General features: G+C 48.7%; 1 protein-coding gene across 3 annotated transcripts; it reads left to right on the top strand.

Moving 5' to 3' along the window:
• The first annotated feature begins 3,456 nt into the window (after window positions 1-3,456).
• TAB1 (TGF-beta activated kinase 1 (MAP3K7) binding protein 1) lies at window positions 3,457-14,022 on the top strand. 3 transcript variants are annotated; one of them, XM_030546556.1, is made up of 11 exons: window positions 3,457-3,552; window positions 4,868-5,004; window positions 5,209-5,362; window positions 7,670-7,756; window positions 8,346-8,484; window positions 9,009-9,122; window positions 11,104-11,215; window positions 11,340-11,484; window positions 11,861-12,083; window positions 12,427-12,583; window positions 13,376-14,022. In XM_030546556.1, exons 1-11 carry the CDS (start codon window positions 3,520-3,522, stop codon window positions 13,581-13,583), a joined length of 1,509 nt encoding a protein of 502 aa, XP_030402416.1. In that variant the 5' UTR covers window positions 3,457-3,519; the 3' UTR covers window positions 13,584-14,022. The 3 variants fall into 3 exon arrangements, with proteins under 3 accessions (XP_030402416.1, XP_030402407.1, XP_030402410.1); XM_030546547.1 differs by lacking the exon at window positions 3,457-3,552 and adding an exon at window positions 4,347-4,553; XM_030546550.1 differs by lacking the exon at window positions 3,457-3,552 and adding an exon at window positions 4,599-4,698.
• Window positions 14,023-19,117: the final 5,095 nt, after the last annotated feature.

Genomic DNA, 19,117 nt, shown 5'->3' on the forward strand with positions numbered 1-19,117 from the left:
CTGTTTGAATGGGAGCTGATCTTTTAGAAAAGCATCCAATCTTAATTTTAAAATTTACCCACAGCCCTGGGTAAATTGTTCCAATGGCTAATTAGTCTCTCTGTTAAAAATTTACACCTTATTTTCAGTCTGAATTTGTCTAACTTCAACTTCCAGCCAATTGGTCATGTCCTGTCTGAAGAAAAAGGATCCGAATGCTCCACATATTTGGAAGAAACAGATGTGATCAGGCACTAGACAAGAGTGGACAAAGAGGGGTTGGACTCTGCTGGCCAGGCCCCCAACATTTCATAAACATAGTTCAAAATAATTGAGTTAATTCATTGGTGTTTATTTTTAAAGTAGAATTGTATGTGTCTGAACCTCATATATTTCTACAAAACAAAAGAATACTATGGGACTACAGAGTGTCCAACCTTGATAACTCCCACCCTAGCCAGCATGACATTGCCACACAAGAGCAGAATTTCACATCTGATCACTTTTACACCCCTTGGGTACTGATTCACACAGAGAATGTGCTGTTCCCAGAAACCTTCAGTGCTATGGCAGCCATTCTGCCATCCATCATTCACATATAAAATGTATCAGTCACACAGGTGGAGGTCTCTTCATCTGACTCCTCATTTAAGTGATGGGATTATTCTTACATCTCCCCTCCTGTTCCCGTAAAGACGTTAAACAAAGCCCATCATTCCTGAAACAGGCTACCCTCACCTAGAAAGGTGCAGACACAGTTTTGAGAAAGACCAAAACCAATTATCTGTACGTGTGCATGTATATCATTATATAATTTTTAAAAACTATGCTGTCTTGCTCTAAATTCATTCACTGGGTTCCTTTGATAGGATTAGCCCTGACCAAGGGCCAGATTAAGATCTCAGTTATAAGAGACTCCTGAGTAACTCCACTGACTTCGGCAACTATAGCCCAAATTCTGAGCAGGAAGCACAGCCCAGTAGGGGAAGAGGTTGTGCAAAGGTAGTTTTGTGGTGTCTGAATTCTGAACTGGTTCAGGAGCCAGCTGAACTTCTGATGTAAATTAGAGCCACCTCAGGGGCCCCCTACTGCCCCAGGTCTCAGCCCCAACATGTCCCCATGTAGGTCGCTGCAAAGGAGGACAGCAGAGCACTTTATGCTGCCTCTGCACCAGGGGCATTCTAAATGGAGGAGATCTAGCTACTCCAGTGGCATAAAGGAGCTAAGAACACAGTTGAGATATGAGACGTAAGGTTTTGAACTTAATCAGAACTGACCCTCTTTAAAGACCTGTCAGATGCACCAGCTGTGATCGGGGGCTGAGGAGAAGAGCTTTTGAGTAGAGGGTCAGATAAAGGCAATTTCAGATGCCCTAGGTGCACCATGACATGGGCCCACCGTGGTTCTTCCCCCGATCCTTCCCTCCTCTTAGAATGATGGTAGCAGAGGGACACCCTCCCCTCTCCCCAAGGTCTCCTTCTCCCCTCTGAAGAGTAAAAGCAAAGGGCCCTCTTTCCCTTGGAGAAAAGGCAGAATGTCAGCAGTGAGGCCCTTCAGTACTTCCCCACAGGACACGAGTATCTGCTTGAGGCGATGGGACTGCTATACTCTTCCTGGCTGGCACAAACAGATCTCTGTTGGGTGGTGTTTGTGGGGGCCCCCAGAGCAGTAGGGCTTGTCCATTGAGATGGTTGGGGCAGATCACACCTCTCCAATCTATTGTTTCAGGCTCAGGCAGATTTTCAGGTCACATTTTCAAGCTTTTCTTCTGAATCATGAGGGCTAAGTGAAAATGAAAGCTGAGGTTCTGGTGTAATCACATGACTCCAGGAGCTAAAGGCCTGTGCCTTATCCAGCTCTGTGTGATTGAAGCATGAAGAGGGAAGTATGAGCAATCACACTGCAGGTATGGGTGGGTGGGTGCTTCTAGCTGGATAGATGGACACATACTAGCTCAGCTCGAGCTAGCGCCAAAACCAGTATTTCGGCCTTGGCACAGGTAATGGCTCAGGGAGTATGTGCCCAGGAAGTCAAGTAGGATTGTAGTAAGACCCTAACTGCTGACACCACCTGTGCCAGCACGGCCACACCACTATTTTTAGACACTGGTTCGAGGAGAGCTAACGTGTGCATCTAGTCAGGCTGGGAACTGCTCACCCAGCTGCAGTGCTTCAGCGAGGGGAGCATTCAGGGTGTGAGGAAGGAGAGGAGTGGGCGCTGGGGTGAGAGGAGGTGGGAGAGGGCAAGGAGGTGGTGTGTGGCAGAGGGGGAGAGTCTAGGCCCACTGGAGAAAGGCAGGGGCTGGATCCAGGGCTGAGACAGGGATGTGGGGTCATGGGCAGGCAGGGAGTTGATCCCCAGGGCAGCCGGACAGAGACCACGCCACAGGGCCCGAGCCAGGTGCCACAAAGGGTTGCCAGGTGCCGGTTTTTGACTGGAACGCCTGGTGGAAAAGAGACCGTGGTGGCTCCGGTCAGAACCACAGACCGAGCCATTAAAAGTCTGGTCAGTGGTGCTGTGGGTCTAGGGCAGACTAGTCCCTACCTGTCCTGACTCTGCGCTGCGCCCTGGAAGCGGCCAGCAGGTCTGGCTCCTAGGTGTGGGGGGAGCACGAGGCTCTGCATGCTGCCCCTGCCCCGAGCACCAGCTTCGCACTCCAATTATCCAGAAACAGGGAACCACAGCCAATGGGAGCTGCAGGGACAGTGCCTGCGCAGGTGAGAGCAGCACGCAGAGCCACCTGGTCCCCCTGCCTAGGAGCCAGATCTGCTGGCTGCTTTTGGGGCACAGCGTGGAGTCAGAACAGGCAGGAAGCCTGTCTTAGCCCCCCCCCGCTGCGCCGCTGATTGGGAGCTGCTAGACATAAGCCTCTGCCTCAACCCCCTGCCACAGTCCTGAGTCCCCCAAACCCAGAGCCCCCTGCTGCACCCTAAACCCCTCATCACTCAGCCCCAGCCCAGAGCCTGCACCCCAAGCCCAGAGCCCATAAATCCTCCTGTTCCCCAAGCCCCTCAACATACAGCCCCCTCCTGCATTCCAAATCCCTCAGCTCCACCCCCAGCCTGCACCCCAACCCCTGCGCCAGCCAGGGAGGGGTGAGCAGGGGGCGGGGCCTTGTGGAAGGGGCGGGGCTAGGGCGTTCCATTTTGTGAGATTAGAAAATTGGCCACCCTCATCCCCATGGCGACGGGGTGACCCGACAGCAAGTGGAAACACGGGGAGGAGGGGGGGTAATAGGAGCCCATATTAAAAAAACCCAAATATCGGGACTGTCCCTGTAAAATCAGGACAGTTGGTCACCCTAAATCTGCCCCTCCCCGCCGGGGGGGGGGTAGCCAGGCGGGCAGGTGCCCCGGGCCCGGGAATAACCCCCCGCTGCGGCCGGGCCACCAGCATCCGCCCCCTCCCCTGCGCTGCCGCCGCCCGCCCGCCAGTCGGCGCTGCGCGCTCCCCAAACGCGCCGGTCCGGCCCGGCCGCCGCTCTCGGCGCCGCCGCGCTCTGCTGGGCTGGGACCGGCGGGGCGCTGCTGCTGCTGCAAAATGGCGGCGCAAAGGAGGAGCCTGCTGCAGAGTGTGAGTGAGAGCGAGAACCCCCCCCCCGCGGCGCCGTGGGGAGGAGGTGACTCCCCTGCTGAGGGGGTGTCTAAGGGGGGCACAGGCAGGGGTGGGGGTAGGAGTGGCTATGGGGGGCACAGGCAGGGGTGGGGGTTATGGGGGGCACAGGCAGGGGTGGGGGTAGGAGTGGCTATGGGGGGCACAGGCAGGGGTGGGGGTTATGGGGGGCACAGGCAGGGGTGGGGGTAGGAGTGGCTATGGGGGGCACAGGCAGGGGTGGGGGCTATGGGGGGCACAGGCAGGGGTGGGGGTAGGAGTGGCTATGGGGGGCACAGGCAGGGGTGGGGGTAGGAGTGGCTATGGGGGGCACAGGCAGGGGGGTTGGAGGTAATAAGGGGCACAGGCAGGGCTGTAGGGTAGGAGTGTCTATGGGGGGCAGGGGCAGGAGGTGGGGGCTGCCCCCTCTCCCCACTGGGGGTGTGTGTGGAGGGAGCCCAGGGAAGGAGTGGAGGAGGGGGGTGGCTGTTGAGTGGCTGAGGGGCACAGGGAGGGGGTGGGTGAAGGGGGTTATACTCCCCACTGGATGACTGTGTGAGGGTCGTAGGGTGGGGTGTGAGACCCCTCCCAGTATTTGAGTGGAGCAAGTGGGGGGCGGTGCCTGCATGCTCAGGGATGTGTGGTGTGTGGGCACCTAGAAGCAGTCTCTCTCTCTTCGGGGAAGCAGATGTCCATAGGAGGCACGTATGTGTGAAAGCTGATTTGAGAGCGGGAAGGTGTGCGCCGTGTTTTGAAGGGATGGTTTTGAGAAGTGACTGTGGAGCTGTCTGGAGGAAATGTTTTCTTGGGGGGGAAAGTTGGCTGTGGGCAGAGTGGAATGATTATGCTGCCAAAGAATTTCTCACTATTTACCTTCACAACAGTAGATTGTTTCATGTTCCTTTGATGGCTGCAGTTGGATGTGTGCACCGCAAAACCTGATCAGTCTGTTCCCCAAATTCACCTGTACTTCTGGCCTGCAGGCAAGAAAGATTACACCAGGGTTCATCCGGGGCAGTTAATGCTCTGCTATATTGAGTGTGTATTCCAGTCCTGTTTCCTTGTTAGCAAGGGCTGAAGGTGCAGCTAATGCTGCAGGCTGCTCACTTTCAGAGGGGGAGAGTGGTGGTAGGTGATTTCACTGGGGCAGCAAGGAATAAGAGGTCACTAAGTGGGTTACTGCATTCAGGACTGTGATGAAGTACTGGATGGTGTTCCTTCCTGTGCAGAGCCCAGTGTCCCTAGTTCTGAACCAGTTGGGATTCTACATGGGCTCTTTCCTGTTTTTGTTCCCCAGGAGCAGCAGCCAAGCTGGACAGATGACTTGCCTCTCTGCCAGCTGTCTGGGGTGGGCTCAGCTCCAAACCGTTCCTACAGTGCAGATGGTAAGGGGACAGAAAACCACCCGTGGGAGGATAACTGGCTGAAATTCAGGTAAGTGGGCTGCAGGTGGAGATAGAAGCTCACAGATGGAGAGGCAGGACAGAAGTGGTGTGTGGCTTTTTACAGTAGGGGTCAGAGTGGGGCAGAACTAGAGTGTACAGGACTTGTTAGGAGAGGCTCACAATGGTGCTATCTATCCCTGTCGTTGTGCCTCACACCCGCCCTTAATCCCTCCACCCTGACCCTCTCTGGCAGGAGTGAGAACAACTACTATCTCTATGGGGTCTTCAATGGCTACGATGGCAACCGGGTCACCAACTTCGTGGGCCAGAGGCTCTCTGCGGAGCTGTTGCTGGGCCAGCTAAATGCAGATCACAGTGATGCTGATGTGCGCCGGGTCCTGCTGCAGGTAATGGAATTCTGGCTGTGAAGACCCCATGCCTCTCCCTGCATCAACACCCCACTCCCCTTTTTGCCTCAGGGTAAACAATATCCTGGCCCTTAAAGGGTGGGGAGAAGATTGTGGACATCTGGCAGGAGCTGGGAGCACACTTGGCTTGAGAATGTGGAACAACAGTATTCATTTCACTTTCGCCTAGTCTTCCTCTATCACTCTGCTTCCCTTAGTGCAGTGTGGACAACTCTGCAGGAGCTGCATTCAGCCTTTCTTGGACATAGGAACAGGTCAGCTTGAGCAGGTGATTATAAGGAGAAAAAAGGTGGCTGTAGAGATGGAAGGGACCTCAAACTATCATCAAATCCAGCCCCTTGTTCTGAGACAGGACCAAATAAACCTAGACCATCCTTGACAGTTCTTTGTCTATCCTGTTTCTTAAAAACCTCCAGCAGTGAGAATTCCACAACTTCTCTTGGAAGTTGATTCCAGAGTTTAACTACCCTCTTAGTTAGAAAGTTTTTCCTAATATCTAATCTAAATCTCCTTTGATTCTGATTAAGCCCCATTACTTCTTGTCCTACCTTCTGCTGACATGGAGAACAATTGATCACCATCCTTTGTAACAGCCCTTATTATATTTGAAGACTGTCATCAGGTCCCTGCCTCAGTCTTCTTTTCTCAAGACTAAATGGGCCCATTTTTAAAATCATTCTTCATAGGTCAAGTTTTTTAAACTGTTTATCACTTTTGTTGCTCTCTGGACTCTCTCCAATTCATCTTCATCTTTCTTAAAATGTAGTACCCAGATTTGGACCCAGTACTCCAGCTGAGGCCTCAGGAATGTCGAGTAGAGCAGGACAGTTACCGCTCATGTCTTACATATAACACTCCTGTTAAAACACCTCAGAATATTAGCTTTTTTTGCAAGTGCATCACATTGTTGGCTCATATTCAGTTTGTGATCCACTATAGCCCAGGCCCTTTTCAGGTGTGTTACCCCCTAGCCAGTTAGTCCCCATTTTGTGGTTGTGCATTTGATTTTTCCTTCCTGAGTGAAGTACTTTGCACTTGTCTTTATTTAATTTCATCTTGTTGATTTCAGACCAGTTCTCTAATTTGTCAAGGTCTGTTTGAATTCTAATCTTGTCTTCCAGTGTGCTTTCAATCCCTCCCAGCCCGGTGTCATCCACACATTTTACAGGCATACTCTCCACTCCATTATCCAAATCATTAATGAAAATATTGACTAGTACCAGACCCAGGACTGACCCCTACAGGACTCTGCTAGATACTTTATCCCAGTTTAATAGCAAACAATTGATAACTACTCTTTTGAGTACAGTTTTTCAACCAGTTGGGCACCCACCTTATAGTGATTTCATCTACACTGCATTTTTCTTATGAGAATGTCATGTGGGGCTGTGTGAAAAGCCTTACTAAAATCAAGATACATCACTCATGTCTACTGCTTCTGCTATGCCAGTAATTCTGTCAAAGAAGGAAATTAGGTTGGACTAGGAGGATTTGTTCTTGACAAATCCATGCTGGCTATTCTTTATAACCCTTTTATCCTCTAGGTGCTTACAAATTGATTATTTAATAATTTGTTCTAGTATCTCTCCAGGTATTGAAATTAGGATGACTGGTCTGTAATTCTCTGGGTCCTCTTCATTCCGCCTTTTAAAGATACGTACTGTGTTTGCTGTTCTCCAGTCCTCTGGGACTTCATCCCTCCTCTGGGAGTTCTTGAAAATAATTGCTAATGCTTCTGAGATTGCGTAGCTAGTTCCTTAAGTACCTTAGGATGAATGTATTCAGGCCTTGCCGACTTGAATACATTTAATTTATCTAAATATTCTTTAACCTTTTCTTTCCATATTTTGGCTTGTGTTCCTTCCCTCTGCTTGTTCATATTAATTGTGTTGAGTATCTGGTCACCACTGACATTTTTTGTTTATGATAGTGAGTGAAGTGAAAACATTTAAGATGTGGGGAGGTGGGATTGTGAAACCATTTCCTAAAGCAGCAGTAGATCTCTCTGGTCTCCTTGTGAGTTTGATTTTTCATTTCCTGCCCTTAACTGTTGCATAATATTCCTACGTGCTGTTACCCAGTTTCACCATTCCACTTCAAAGTGGTTGTACTTCACTGGTGGGTGTAGTGATCCCGATGTGTATACAAGTCTATACATCAGTTTGTAAAGTTGTTGAGTAGGTTAAGTTTTTGTTAGGATGGAAGGTAAGCAGACATCAGATGGCTGTGTTTGCAAAACAGCTGCTATTAACTTGTCTCCTATTAATATTTCCTGTCCCCTCATAGGCTTTTGATGTGGCAGAAAGAAGTTTTCTGGAGTCCATTGATGATGCTTTGGCAGAGAAGGCCAGCCTTCAGTCCCAGCTGCCAGAGGTAATCTGACTTTAGTGAAGCGATGCATCCCTGCCCCCTCCAAATTGCTGGATGGGATTTGAAGCCTCTTGCCTCTAGGTCACTGGCCTCAGTCTGGCCCATGGGAGGCTGTAGCTGAAAATAGTTACCCTCTAGTGATCATTTGTTCGTTTGTGTGAAATGATTTAGGGATCTCAATCCAATTCCCAGCATTCCCACATCACATTAACCCACCATCACCATTGGCACTACTTGGACCTCTTACTGTTAGTCTCAGCAGAAAGACCAAGAACTGAATGGGTCATGGAGACTAAACTCTGCAATCACCATTATAGATGTGTTCCTTCTAAGACAAGGCTGAGGCATACAGGCAAGGAAGTGGGCATGGCCTCTGTGACTATGAAGTGTCTGTTCTGCCAATAAACAGGACTTCTGTCTCCAAGGTATGTCAGATCTGGCACTGTTATTTTTCAGTGCTAAACAATGTGCTCAGCTCTGCACAAGACACAAGATTAAAGGTGGTCCCTCCCCTGAAGAGTTTAGTGTCCAGTTGTGATTTCGATGCCATGGGTTGTGTAGGTTTAAGCTCCCCCCTTATCCTGTGTTCTAGGGAGTACCCCACCACCAGCTGCCTTCTCAGTACCAGAAGATCCTGGAGAGATTGAAGGCCTTAGAGCGGGAGATCTCTGGAGGAGCTATGGCTATTGTGGCTGTCATACTCAACAACAAGCTTTACATCGCCAATGTAGGTGTGTTCCTCTTCTTCGCCCGCTCAATCTTGATATTTCTGAGGGTGGCTGCAGCTCTGGCAGAGTGAGGAGAACCTGAGCTTGAGGAACAATTGGATTGCTTCTTACATTGTGAGAAATGCACTTGAGTTAATTGGGGATGGCAGTGAAATCAAAATGGTCCAGAAGCTGGTTGCTGGGTCTGCACCTCTCCAAAGGTTGGCTGATCTAATGTTTGTGACCAGAGACACATAGGAAAGGGGCTTCTGTACAGTAGTGCAGTTCCCTAGGGAAGAAAGAAACCGTCTATGTTTTCAGGCACTGGTTGAGGGCTGGATTAGGGGTTGGTCCAGATTGTTCTGTATGCTACTGAGGTGCTATTTGTAGGAGATTGCAGTGAAGGTTTGTGTGTTCTTCATTCCCTTCCCTCTTTTCCTCCCTCGTTCCCATTTCTTCCTATCATCCCTTCGGATTTTCTCCCTCTCTTCCACCTCTCCACCCCGTCTTCATAATCATCAGGTCCTCACGTGCTGCTCCCACCACAGGTACAAACCGTGCACTGCTGTGCAAGTCTACAGTGGACGGGTTGCAGGTGACACAGCTGAACGTGGACCACACCACAGAGAATGAGGATGAGCTCTTCCGCTTCTCCCAGCTGGGTAAGTGATGAGTCCCAGAAAGAGGGGAGCTGTGCTCAGTGGATCCAGAGATAGGCAGCCCTCTGCGGGATGATGAGAGAGTGGTCAGAGCTAGGTCCATTTCCAATCCGTACTGGTGTCTGCCTCACAAAACCCCCTTCTCGTTTGGTACTGTTTTGGCCTTTTGCTGGCAGTCAAGCAGAGAGGCCACGGAATGAATGAGCCATGGTGACTGAACTCCCTTCTCACCCCAGAGTAGGTCCCTCCAGGGCTAGGTTACATACATTAATGAGGAATAATATGGAATTGAAGCTTGCACTGCTGCTGCCACCTGTGTTGTACCTGTTGTGGGGATAGAGAGGATTTTGTCTCAAGGGCTGTCAGTCCAGCACCTTAAATCTTGTTCCCCAGAAGCACCTGCAAAGTAGCAATGAGCTGGAGGAGCATTCTGGGTGGTGATATATGCAGCCAAGCACCCCCAAAAACCAGTGGTAGCCCCAGGCTTATGGACTATACAATCACATAAGGCTCCTTTTCCCCAGGGCTCCATGCTATGCACTCTGCTGCCTGCACACCCAATCCCTTAGCCAGCCAGTGTATCCTACTTGATTCTGTCTGCAGTTACAGCCCACTGACACTAGAGGTGAATGTATCAGAAGTTTAACATTGTTCCTGATGTTCTCCCTTATTTGGTTGTGCCTTCTGGTTTTACTGGCAACTGATATCTAACTCCTAGCAGCCTTTATGCAACACTTGAGATTGACAGGCGTATGTAAAGGCTGGAGCATACACACTGCCTGGTCGGCAGACCAGGAGCCTCATTGTACTGGTCTGTCAATCGCAAGAATCATCCATGCCAGGAGCCTGCAAGTCAGCCACACTAAATGACTGAGTCAGTCTCAGCCTGCAGCAGTTTTCAGGGCTGTGCCTTGCTATTGGGAGTAGACATTGGACCGTCCACGTAGTGAATGTGATTGGAATCAGATGGGAGTCTGACCTGGACCCCTGCGTTCACCTTGGGGTGGTGATAGTCACCCTCTAGAACTAATTTTTTCCAAAATTCTTTTGTGTCTGTTGTCCGGTCATAATTAGGAACATGAGAATTGCCAGTGCAGATCAGACTCTAGAGACCTGCCTAGTCCAGAATTTTGTCTCTAATAGTCACGACCCCATGATTCAACGGAAGGTGTTAGAACCCCCAGAATGGACAACTAACCTGCCCAGATGTGAAGTTCCTTCCTAACCGCTGCTAGTTAGTGATTGCTTTATGTCCTGAAGCATAAGGGTTTATATTTCTATTCCTTCTAACTTTTTTTTCCATATAACTGCCTGCTTGCTGCTCTGATCAGTGGGGTTTTTTTACCCTTGGGAGCAGCTGATGCTGATGTAGGCACCTAATCTGTGAGTGGCGTTGAATTTGCTTGTTCTCACTTACTCAATTCCTGGATTATAAAGATGGTGCAGTGTGGCTGAAGCCATCATACAGAGGTTGGGGGCTGGGGTGGCAGTCGTAGATGGAGAGGCAGCTGGACAGAGACCCTTGCATCTTATTTCACGTAAGACACCCTTCTCTCCCCTTTTGCAGGGTCTACAGGCAACCTTCTCATAAAGTTCCACTGTGCTTCTGGAAATCCTGTACACCTAGCACTGCAGCTAGCAGTGGTTTTGGAACTGGATGTGGGCTTTTTGTCCCAGGACCAACTGTCCAATTCACTGTGTGTGTGTGTGTACATGTATGTGTGCTCTCTTGCTCTTCTCAAGTTCCTGGAGCAACTGATGGGGGAAAGCTGTCTGCTGCAAAAACTGGGACAGGATGAGCTACTCTTCCTCCCTTCGCTGTTGAGTTCCTGGAGGTTTCTTGATGTCTCTTCATGTCCCTTAGTTTACCCTTTGTGGTATCTTTAACTATGGGTGTTTCCTTTCTCCTTCCTCAGGATACAAGTGCAGGAACTTCAGCAAGTATATCAAAGAATCAATTAACTTTTTTTTCTTTATCTGTCAGGTTTGGATGCAGGGAAAATAAAGCAAGTTGGAACTATCTGTGGGCAAGAGAGCACCCGGCGCATTGGAGATTACAAGGTCAAATATGGCTACACTGATATTGAACTACTCAGGTTAGAAAAAGTTCAACTTGGTGGTCTTGTTCTCTCCCCAGCCCTGCTTCCTTCTGAAGGCAGGTTCCCGCTTCCACCTGCCTGTGTCACTCTATTAAATACTAAATCAGCTTTCTCCGCTCAGTGCTGCTAAATCTAAGCCCATCATAGCAGAGCCTGAAATCCATGGAGGGCAGCCATTGGATGGGGTGACTGGCTTCCTGGTACTCATGTCAGAAGGGCTCTACAAAGCTCTGGAGGCGGCTCACGGACCCGGACAGGCCAATCAGGTGAGAGCTTCCTGGCTGGAGGCATTCCTAAAGGTGTTAAATCATCCCATCGGTACCAGCTCCACTCACGCAAGCTGCCTTGCACTGATGTCCTGTTAGCACCAGCATGGTTGGGTGCATCATCCCAGTCTGCAGTGGGGTGAGTGAGCTATTCTGGCAGAGTGGTTTTTTCTGGCTGCTTTCGCTCTCTTGAAACGGAGCAGTCCATTGGGGCAGTGGGTTGGTTCCAGACCACAAAGGTCAATTTAAGGTGGGACATGCAGCCCTCTCCAGCTATCTGACTGGGCAGTTAGCATACGAACCTTTTATGCTGGATGGCTGGGTCAGGGTTCTGCCAGAATCCTCCCCTAAAGTCCTTTTCTCTCTCCACGGTCAGGAGATCGCAGCCATGATTGCTACAGAGTTTGCTAAGCAAACATCACTGGATGCAGTGGCGCAGGCTGTGGTGGACCGGGTTAAGCGGATCCACTGTGACACTTTTGCCAGTGGTGGGGAACGATCCAAGTTCTGCCCCTGGCATGAGGACATGACGCTGCTGGTGAGGAACTTTGGGTACCCGCTGGGCGAGATGAGCCAGCCCATGCTGACCCCGACACAAGGTATGGGAGGCGGAGAACAGGAAAAAGAGGGTGGGTGGAGTGGAGATTAGTACCCCTCTGTCCTGCCAACACTGACCTGATGCCAGGGCAAGAAGCCTTCTGTGGATATTTTGTTCCTCTCTACTTTAATGGAATTGTCACTTCAATACCAGGTGTCCAGGGTGTCCTTGCACAGTGTGATTCAGAGACTGGAGGGCACTGGAGAGAGCAATTGGGGATATATGGGATCTCAGTAGGCCAGGACACCCCTCTAGCAGTTATGGGGAACTACAGACACTGGAGTTTCCATGCAGTCTCCCACGTCTCATGACAGCTGTTATGTTCCTTTTTCCCCCCTTCTCAGGAGGCCGTATCTATCCTGTTTCTGTGCCATATTCCAGTGCCCAGAGCACAAGCAAGACCAGCGTAACGCTGTCCCTTGTCATGCCTTCCCAAGGCCAGATGGTCAACGGTGCCCACAGCAGCTCCACCCTGGATGAAGCCACACCCACGCTCACTAAGTAAATGACATGTGCTGTTTCAGTACCAATTGTCCCTCCCTGCTTCTCAGCTGGTGCAATTTGGGTGGTGGATCCTTGGTGGACTGGGTGGTCTAGTAGTCAGCGCCTGGACAGTGGTAGGGGAGCCTGAGCTTGCCCACTCCATCAAGGGCCTCAGGTCAGCCGACTGGCCCATGGAGAGTCTGTGGCTGTGCAGGTCGCCTGGCTGGCTGGTGGATTGGACGCAGGAGAAAAGAAAAGAAGAGTTGAATTTACGTCATATTTTTTTGGAAGGGGCATTTCTCCACCATGCAAGATCACGGTTGGCTTTGATTTCAGCACCACCTTTGCCCATAGAGAGGAGCATACAGCTCCTGCGCTGCTAGTAACTTTTTGGTTCCCACCTTCCAGTTGTTCTGGGAAGAGTGGAGCTGCCACATCGACGTCACAGTTCACACGGTGAAAAGGGCTTCTTGTTGCCAGACTCTGCTGTAGAGGCAAGGAAGGAAGTCTTTTTTTTTTTTCTTCCCCTCATTTTTCTCTTACTCTGTCCTCCTCCTCTCCCTCCCCCCCCGATGTTCCATGCATCAGGCCTGTCATGCTGAGGCAGCTCTCTTATCACCTGTGAATATCAGAGTGGATCTGAACATGTCTCTCTAATGTTCCTGGAGGAGTGAGGGACTGCAGCTATGTGTGGTGTTAGCTGCGGGGAGGGTAATTTTGTTACGGTTAAGAGGCATTGGCATTTGATATGCACTAGGCATGGACAGATTAAAATGAACATGTCTGTTCTCTCCCTTCTCTTTTCTGCAGTCAGAGCCCAACAGTGACTCTCCAGTCCACAAACACCCATACCCAGAGCAGCAGCTCGAGCTCAGATGGGGGCCTCTTTCGCTCCCGCCCCTCCCACTCACTCCAGCCAGATGAGGATGGACGCGTTGAGCCCTACGTGGACTTTGCAGAGTTCTACCGGCTTTGGAACATGGACCATGGTGAACAGGGAATATTGACAGTGTCCTGATGTAGGGAGAAGAGGGGTGCCTTGCAACCACCAGGAGCTCACACTGAGGTGAGAATGAAATAACTCCAGGTGGTGGCCAAGTTCTGTCATGAGTTGTAACCTGGATTCAGGCTGTGATGAACCCTGGGCTTGAGTGCTGGTGCAACTGTTTCATCAACGTGTGTGGCTGTCGCATTTTACCTTCTCTGGGAAACCCCATAAATATGGGAAGGGGTCACAAACTTATCCCTCACCACCAGTATTATGGACAAAGTCAGCAGGGAGGGCTCTGTTATGGTAAGAGCAAGGGCAGATTCTGTACAGTGGCTGTACATTGTGTGTGTATATATACGCAGTCATTGTACATTGAAGTGCAAAAACCCTACGCTGTGGTACCTGTGTTTTAACTCCATAGAAGATACCTCTATTTTGCAGAATAAATAACTTATAGCTACTGTCACCTGCGTGGCTTGCTGTGTTTTCTTTAGAGTGAATTTTAGTGCTGGTGAAAGGAAGGTTTTGGGATAACAGCTCTAGAGACTGAAACCTTCAGAACAGGTGAGACAATCAGTAGCATGCCAGCTTCTCCCTGCATGTGTGTCTTGGACCTTTTTGGGAAGGGCCCTTCTTAAGTAAGAGCGCAGGGATTTTAGTCTCCTTGGCTCCCGCAGTTATTGGACTTTCTGCTGTGACTGAGGTCAGGGCTTGAATAGTTTTAGCTGTAATGCAGAGACTTGCCCAATAGGAAATAAGACCTCTAGTTCACTTCCAGTGGACCACTGACCAGCTGTTGGAGGTAATTACTGGCCTGAGCTTGTCAGGAACTGGTAACCTGAAAGGGAAAGGCTCTTTATCCCATTCGTAATCCCCTGCCCCATCCAGTCAGACAGCTTGTGACTTCAAGTTAAAATGTAACTTCAGATCCTCAGAGAGGAGGTCTGGTCCACCGAATGCTCTCATAAAGCTCCCTTATTTCCCCACATGCGCTTCTGTCCGCCTCTGGCAGACTCCAGGAATCAGAGAACCGTAGTTACAGAGGGCAGATTGTAGCACAATAAATTAGAAAATGAAATCTTGATGCTGGTCCCTTAGTATAGGGACATGTGAGCTTGTCAGCTTCCTAGAAATCTTCTTATCATCAATATGAGAGACAGTGTGTCCTAGTGGATAGAGCAATGGACTAACCCTCAGGAGACCAGAGTTCTGCTCCCAGTCTGGCCATGTCACTTCACCTCTCTGTTCCTCTCTTTCCCCATCTGCAAAACAGGGATGTGATACCTACCTGCTTTGTAAAGTGCTGATGCAAAAAGCTACATAAGAGGTAGCCTAAAAGTTTATTATTATTTTTATACAGTACCCAAAGCGTGTGAGGTATTGCGCTGACTTTATCTTAGCAGTTGTGCACTGAAGATCTTACAAATGCCAGTTTAGACAGAACAGACTGCTGATAAACAGCGGGATGGACTGTGGGGTGGGGCAGTCAGAGCTGGCAAGAGCAAGAGGATGTCGTTAGTTAATAATGTGTATGTTTTGAAGGATAAGCGGTGTCCGGGAATGGAATAACACGGGGGTGGAGGGGGAGCAGGGCGTGCTGCAGGGCAAGATTAGAGTTTATCAGAAATATGTGCACCGGACCAGACTAGCATAGAAAGCTGCATTTGATCTGAAAAGTACTAAAGAAATGCCCCAAAAACACATGTGGGTGGCTCCCTATATGTGCCAAATACAGATGCTGATGGCTCTGCATGACACAACTTTGATTCATACTTGCTGTGTGGGTACTGGCTGCTAATTTTTCTTTCCAGAATATCATAGAAAAGTTCAATTCTCTGCCCTTCTTGGACTTCTCAGATGGTTAGGTGTGCTGGGTGTATCTGGCCGTGCTGGAGAGGGGCCTCTTGTCAAATACATTCAAACCTGACACGGAAATAGCATATGTTGGGTTGAGGGAGGGGATCCCTTTTCAGACAGGAGAGCAGTATGAGCCTGTGACAGGTTGGATCACAGAATCCCCCTTGGGAGCTGCCACCTGATGTGCCAAGACTACTTTTGCCTCTGCTTTCCTGGCCCGTCAACCTAGGACTTCAGTGCCCTGCCTGGTTTGAGCCAGACTTGCTAGCCTGCTGCAAACCCAGACCCAGGGTCTGAATCACATCCCATAATAGCTGTAGGCTTACCTGAAAGCAGCTAACAGAAGTGTTCCTGCCTTTAACACTCAGATGCCCAACTCCCAATGGGGTCTAAACCGAAATAAATCCGTTTTACCCTGTATAAAACATATACAGGGCAAACTTATAAATTGTTTGCCCTCTATAACACTGATAGAGAAAGATGCACAGCTTTTTGCCCACCCAGATATTAGCACATACTCTGGGTTAATAAGTAAAAAGTGATTTTATTAAATACAGAAAGTAGGATTTAAGTGGTTCCAAGTAGTAACAGACAGAACAAAGTAAGTCACCAAGCAAAATAAAATAAAACACGCAAATCTATGTCTAATCAAACTGAATACAGATAATCTCACCCTCAGAGATGCTTCAGTAAGTTTTTTCCTCAGACTGGACACCTTCCAGGCCTGGGCACAATTCTTTCCCCAGGTACAGCTCTTGTTCCAGCTCAGGTGGTAGCTACAGGATTCTTCATGATGGCTCCTCACTTTTTGTTTTGTTCCACCCATTTATATATCTTTTGCATAAGGCAGGATCCTTTGTCCCTCTGGGTCCCCGTCCCCCCCACCCCCCACTGGAAAAGCACTAGGTTAAAGATTGATTCCAGTTCAGGTGACATGATCATATGTCACTGTAAGACCCCAAGCCTTCATTCCTCCCAGCCTGACTCACAGGAAGGCTTGCCTGCAAACAGAGCCGTCCACAGTCAGTTGTCCTGGTTGATGGGAGCCATCAAGGTTCTAAACCACCATTAATGGCCCACACTTTGCATAATTACAATAGGCCCTCAGAGTTATATTTCATATTTCTAGTTTCAGATACAAGAATGATACATTTATACAAATAGGATGACCACACGCAGTAAATTATAAACTTTGTAATGATACCTTACAAGGGACCTTTTTGCATGAAGCATATTCCGGTTACATTGTATTCACTTCTTAGCATATTTTTATAAAATCATATAGCGTGCAATGTCACAGAGCCTCTCTGATGTTCAGTTTGTTGGCTTGATGAGCCCTGCAAATGTGGGGGAGGGATAGCTCAGTGGTTTGAGCATTGGCTTGCAAAACCCAGAGTTGTAAGTTCAGTCCTTGAGGGGTCATTTAGGGATCTGGGGCAAAAATCTGTCTGGGGATTGGTCCTGCTTTGATCAGGGAGTTGGACTAGATGACCACCTGAGGTCCCTTCCAACCCTGATATTCTATAAATCCTCTCCTTATCTGCAGAACAGCAAGCTTCCTCCACAGTGTACTCTTCCACCCCCACTCCCGGCTCCCCAACCTAGAAGAAATCACAGCACCTTCAGTCCTTGGTGTCTGAGAGTGCTCATAGGTGTCTGGGATATCTGTCATCCTAGAATCAGAACTGAGATCCTCACTTCAGCCCCCATAGGCTGTGGAACAGCTATCCAGCGAGAATGATTTGGCTCTTCTGACATGGGCTGAATTGAAGTCAGTGAAAGGTTTCAATCCCATCCTCAATTCCCTGCCCTGTATATTGATATCTGTATAAACAGGCTTTCCTAATCTACTTCGCACCCCCATCTATGCTGTTGGCTAATTTAGTCTGAGATCAGTTCTAATGGCAATATTCCAGCATGTGACTATTTGAGAGAAAAGTTCAAGAATTACTAGCACACTTAACAGGACATGCTAAACAAACATATCCTGCAACCTAATTACTGATTTAGTGAATACAAGGAATGAAATGACTGTAGTGCAGTATGTGGATTGCGCTAAGGTGTTCATAGAGAACCCCTGTCCCAAAATAAGAATATGGAGAAAGGCTTACCCTCCTGAAAATTACTACAGCTTGGGTTAGAAGTCTAAGTAATGAAAAGACTCCAAAGGAATGGGAAGATGTGTGAATAGTACCACGTTGACTACAATAGAAATCAGAAGTTAATAGCTTCATTAGTGAGTTACAAGAAGATACAGAGTAAGCAGTGACCAAATTCCAAGTGATATCTTCTCTCCTCCTCCCCCCCCCAAAAAAAACCAAAATAAAAACAGCTGAGTAGTAGACATAGGAGGACAGAACCAAACTCTACAACATGATCTGGAGCAGGGGTCGGCAACCTTTCAGAAGTGCTGTGCCGAGCCTTCATTGATTCACTCTAATTTAAGGTTTTGCGTGCCGGTAATACATTTTAATGTTTATAGAAGGTCTCTTTCCATAAGTCTATAATATATAACTAAACTATTGTTTTATGTAAAGTAACATTTTTTAAATGTTTAAGAAGCTTCATTTAAAATTAAATTAAAATGCAGAGCCCCCCAGACTGGTGGCCAGGACCCAGGCAGTGTGAGTGCCACTGAAAATCAGTTCGCATGCCGCCTTCGGCACTCTTGCCATAGGTTGCCTACCCCTGATCTGGAGAAACCCATAAAGACCTGCATGCAATGTGATGAAATTCAATATCACTGAAAGCGTAAAGTCCCACACAGGAGGAGAGCAAAGAAACAGTGCAGCTACCCAGCAGGAGACTGTTAGCTTCTCTCAAGCAAGTGAAATGCTGAATATATTGTGCAATTCTGGTATGAAGAAAGCTGATACCCTTCTCTGTGAACAATCTCATGTAAATGGGGTCTGTAATGGTGAATCGCCCTGAAACTGGACTTTAAATAAGAGTTGTAGACCTCGTCTCCAATATAGAATCACAAGGGCAAGAAAAGGGGTGACAAGGATCAGAGAAAAAGAGAACCCTAAACGTGCAATCTAAGGCAGGCAAGAGAACCAAGTTGGGTCAGGCTTGGCCTGTATTCTAGTAGACTTCCAGGGAAGTGCCTGAGTAGAGTACAAAGTAGTGGTGGTGGTGGGTTTACTCATGTCAGTTCTGAACTAATGCTCCAAACATAATATGAGAGGTGTCTGTTGTGTTGTCTTCTAGCTTGGCACACCCTCTTGTGAAAGGGCACCAGCATGAGTCAGAGTTTCATGTAGCAGCCAGTGACTTGTTCGAGCAAGCCTGGAATCCCAAACAAACATGAAGAAGAGACACGAGGTGTTTTTATTTGAGTACTCGCACCGAGCCATCTAAGGCCAAAATCAATATATAAGCAAACATGGAAACAATGCCTTCGCTTTGCGAAATGTAATTTGTTGCCACAGTCTTATCTTCAGCTGATTTCCTACTCTGGGAACCCAGGGTAGTTGTTTGCTCCCAGACAGGGGGTCTAAACACATGGGGGAGGTATTTCCTGATCTCTCTAGCTAATAAGGCTGAAGAAAATACTTCCTGCTCAGACCACTCAAAGCCTCCATTGGTTTGCATGGTTATTCCTCCCTTAGAGGAGTATGTTTTCAACTACTCGGTATAAGGGAGAGATTTTTCCAGATCTGCCCCTCAGACTATTCCTTACCACCAGTTTGTCATCCTCCCCA

The sequence above is a fragment of the Gopherus evgoodei genome, chromosome 1 (assembly GCF_007399415.2).
Source record: "Gopherus evgoodei ecotype Sinaloan lineage chromosome 1, rGopEvg1_v1.p, whole genome shotgun sequence".
Lineage (NCBI taxonomy): Eukaryota > Metazoa > Chordata > Testudines > Testudinidae > Gopherus > Gopherus evgoodei.

Coding starts and splice junctions, on each gene's coding strand:
- TAB1 (XM_030546547.1), top strand. CDS start 4,491: ATGTGTGCACCGCAAAACCTGATCAGTCTGTTCCCCAAATTCACCTGT. Junction 4,554..4,867: donor CCTGTACTTCTGGCCTGCAG/GCAAGAAAGATT, acceptor TTTGTTCCCCAG/GAGCAGCAGCCAAGCTGGAC. Junction 8,485..9,008: donor GCTTTACATCGCCAATGTAG/GTGTGTTCCTCT, acceptor CTCCCACCACAG/GTACAAACCGTGCACTGCTG.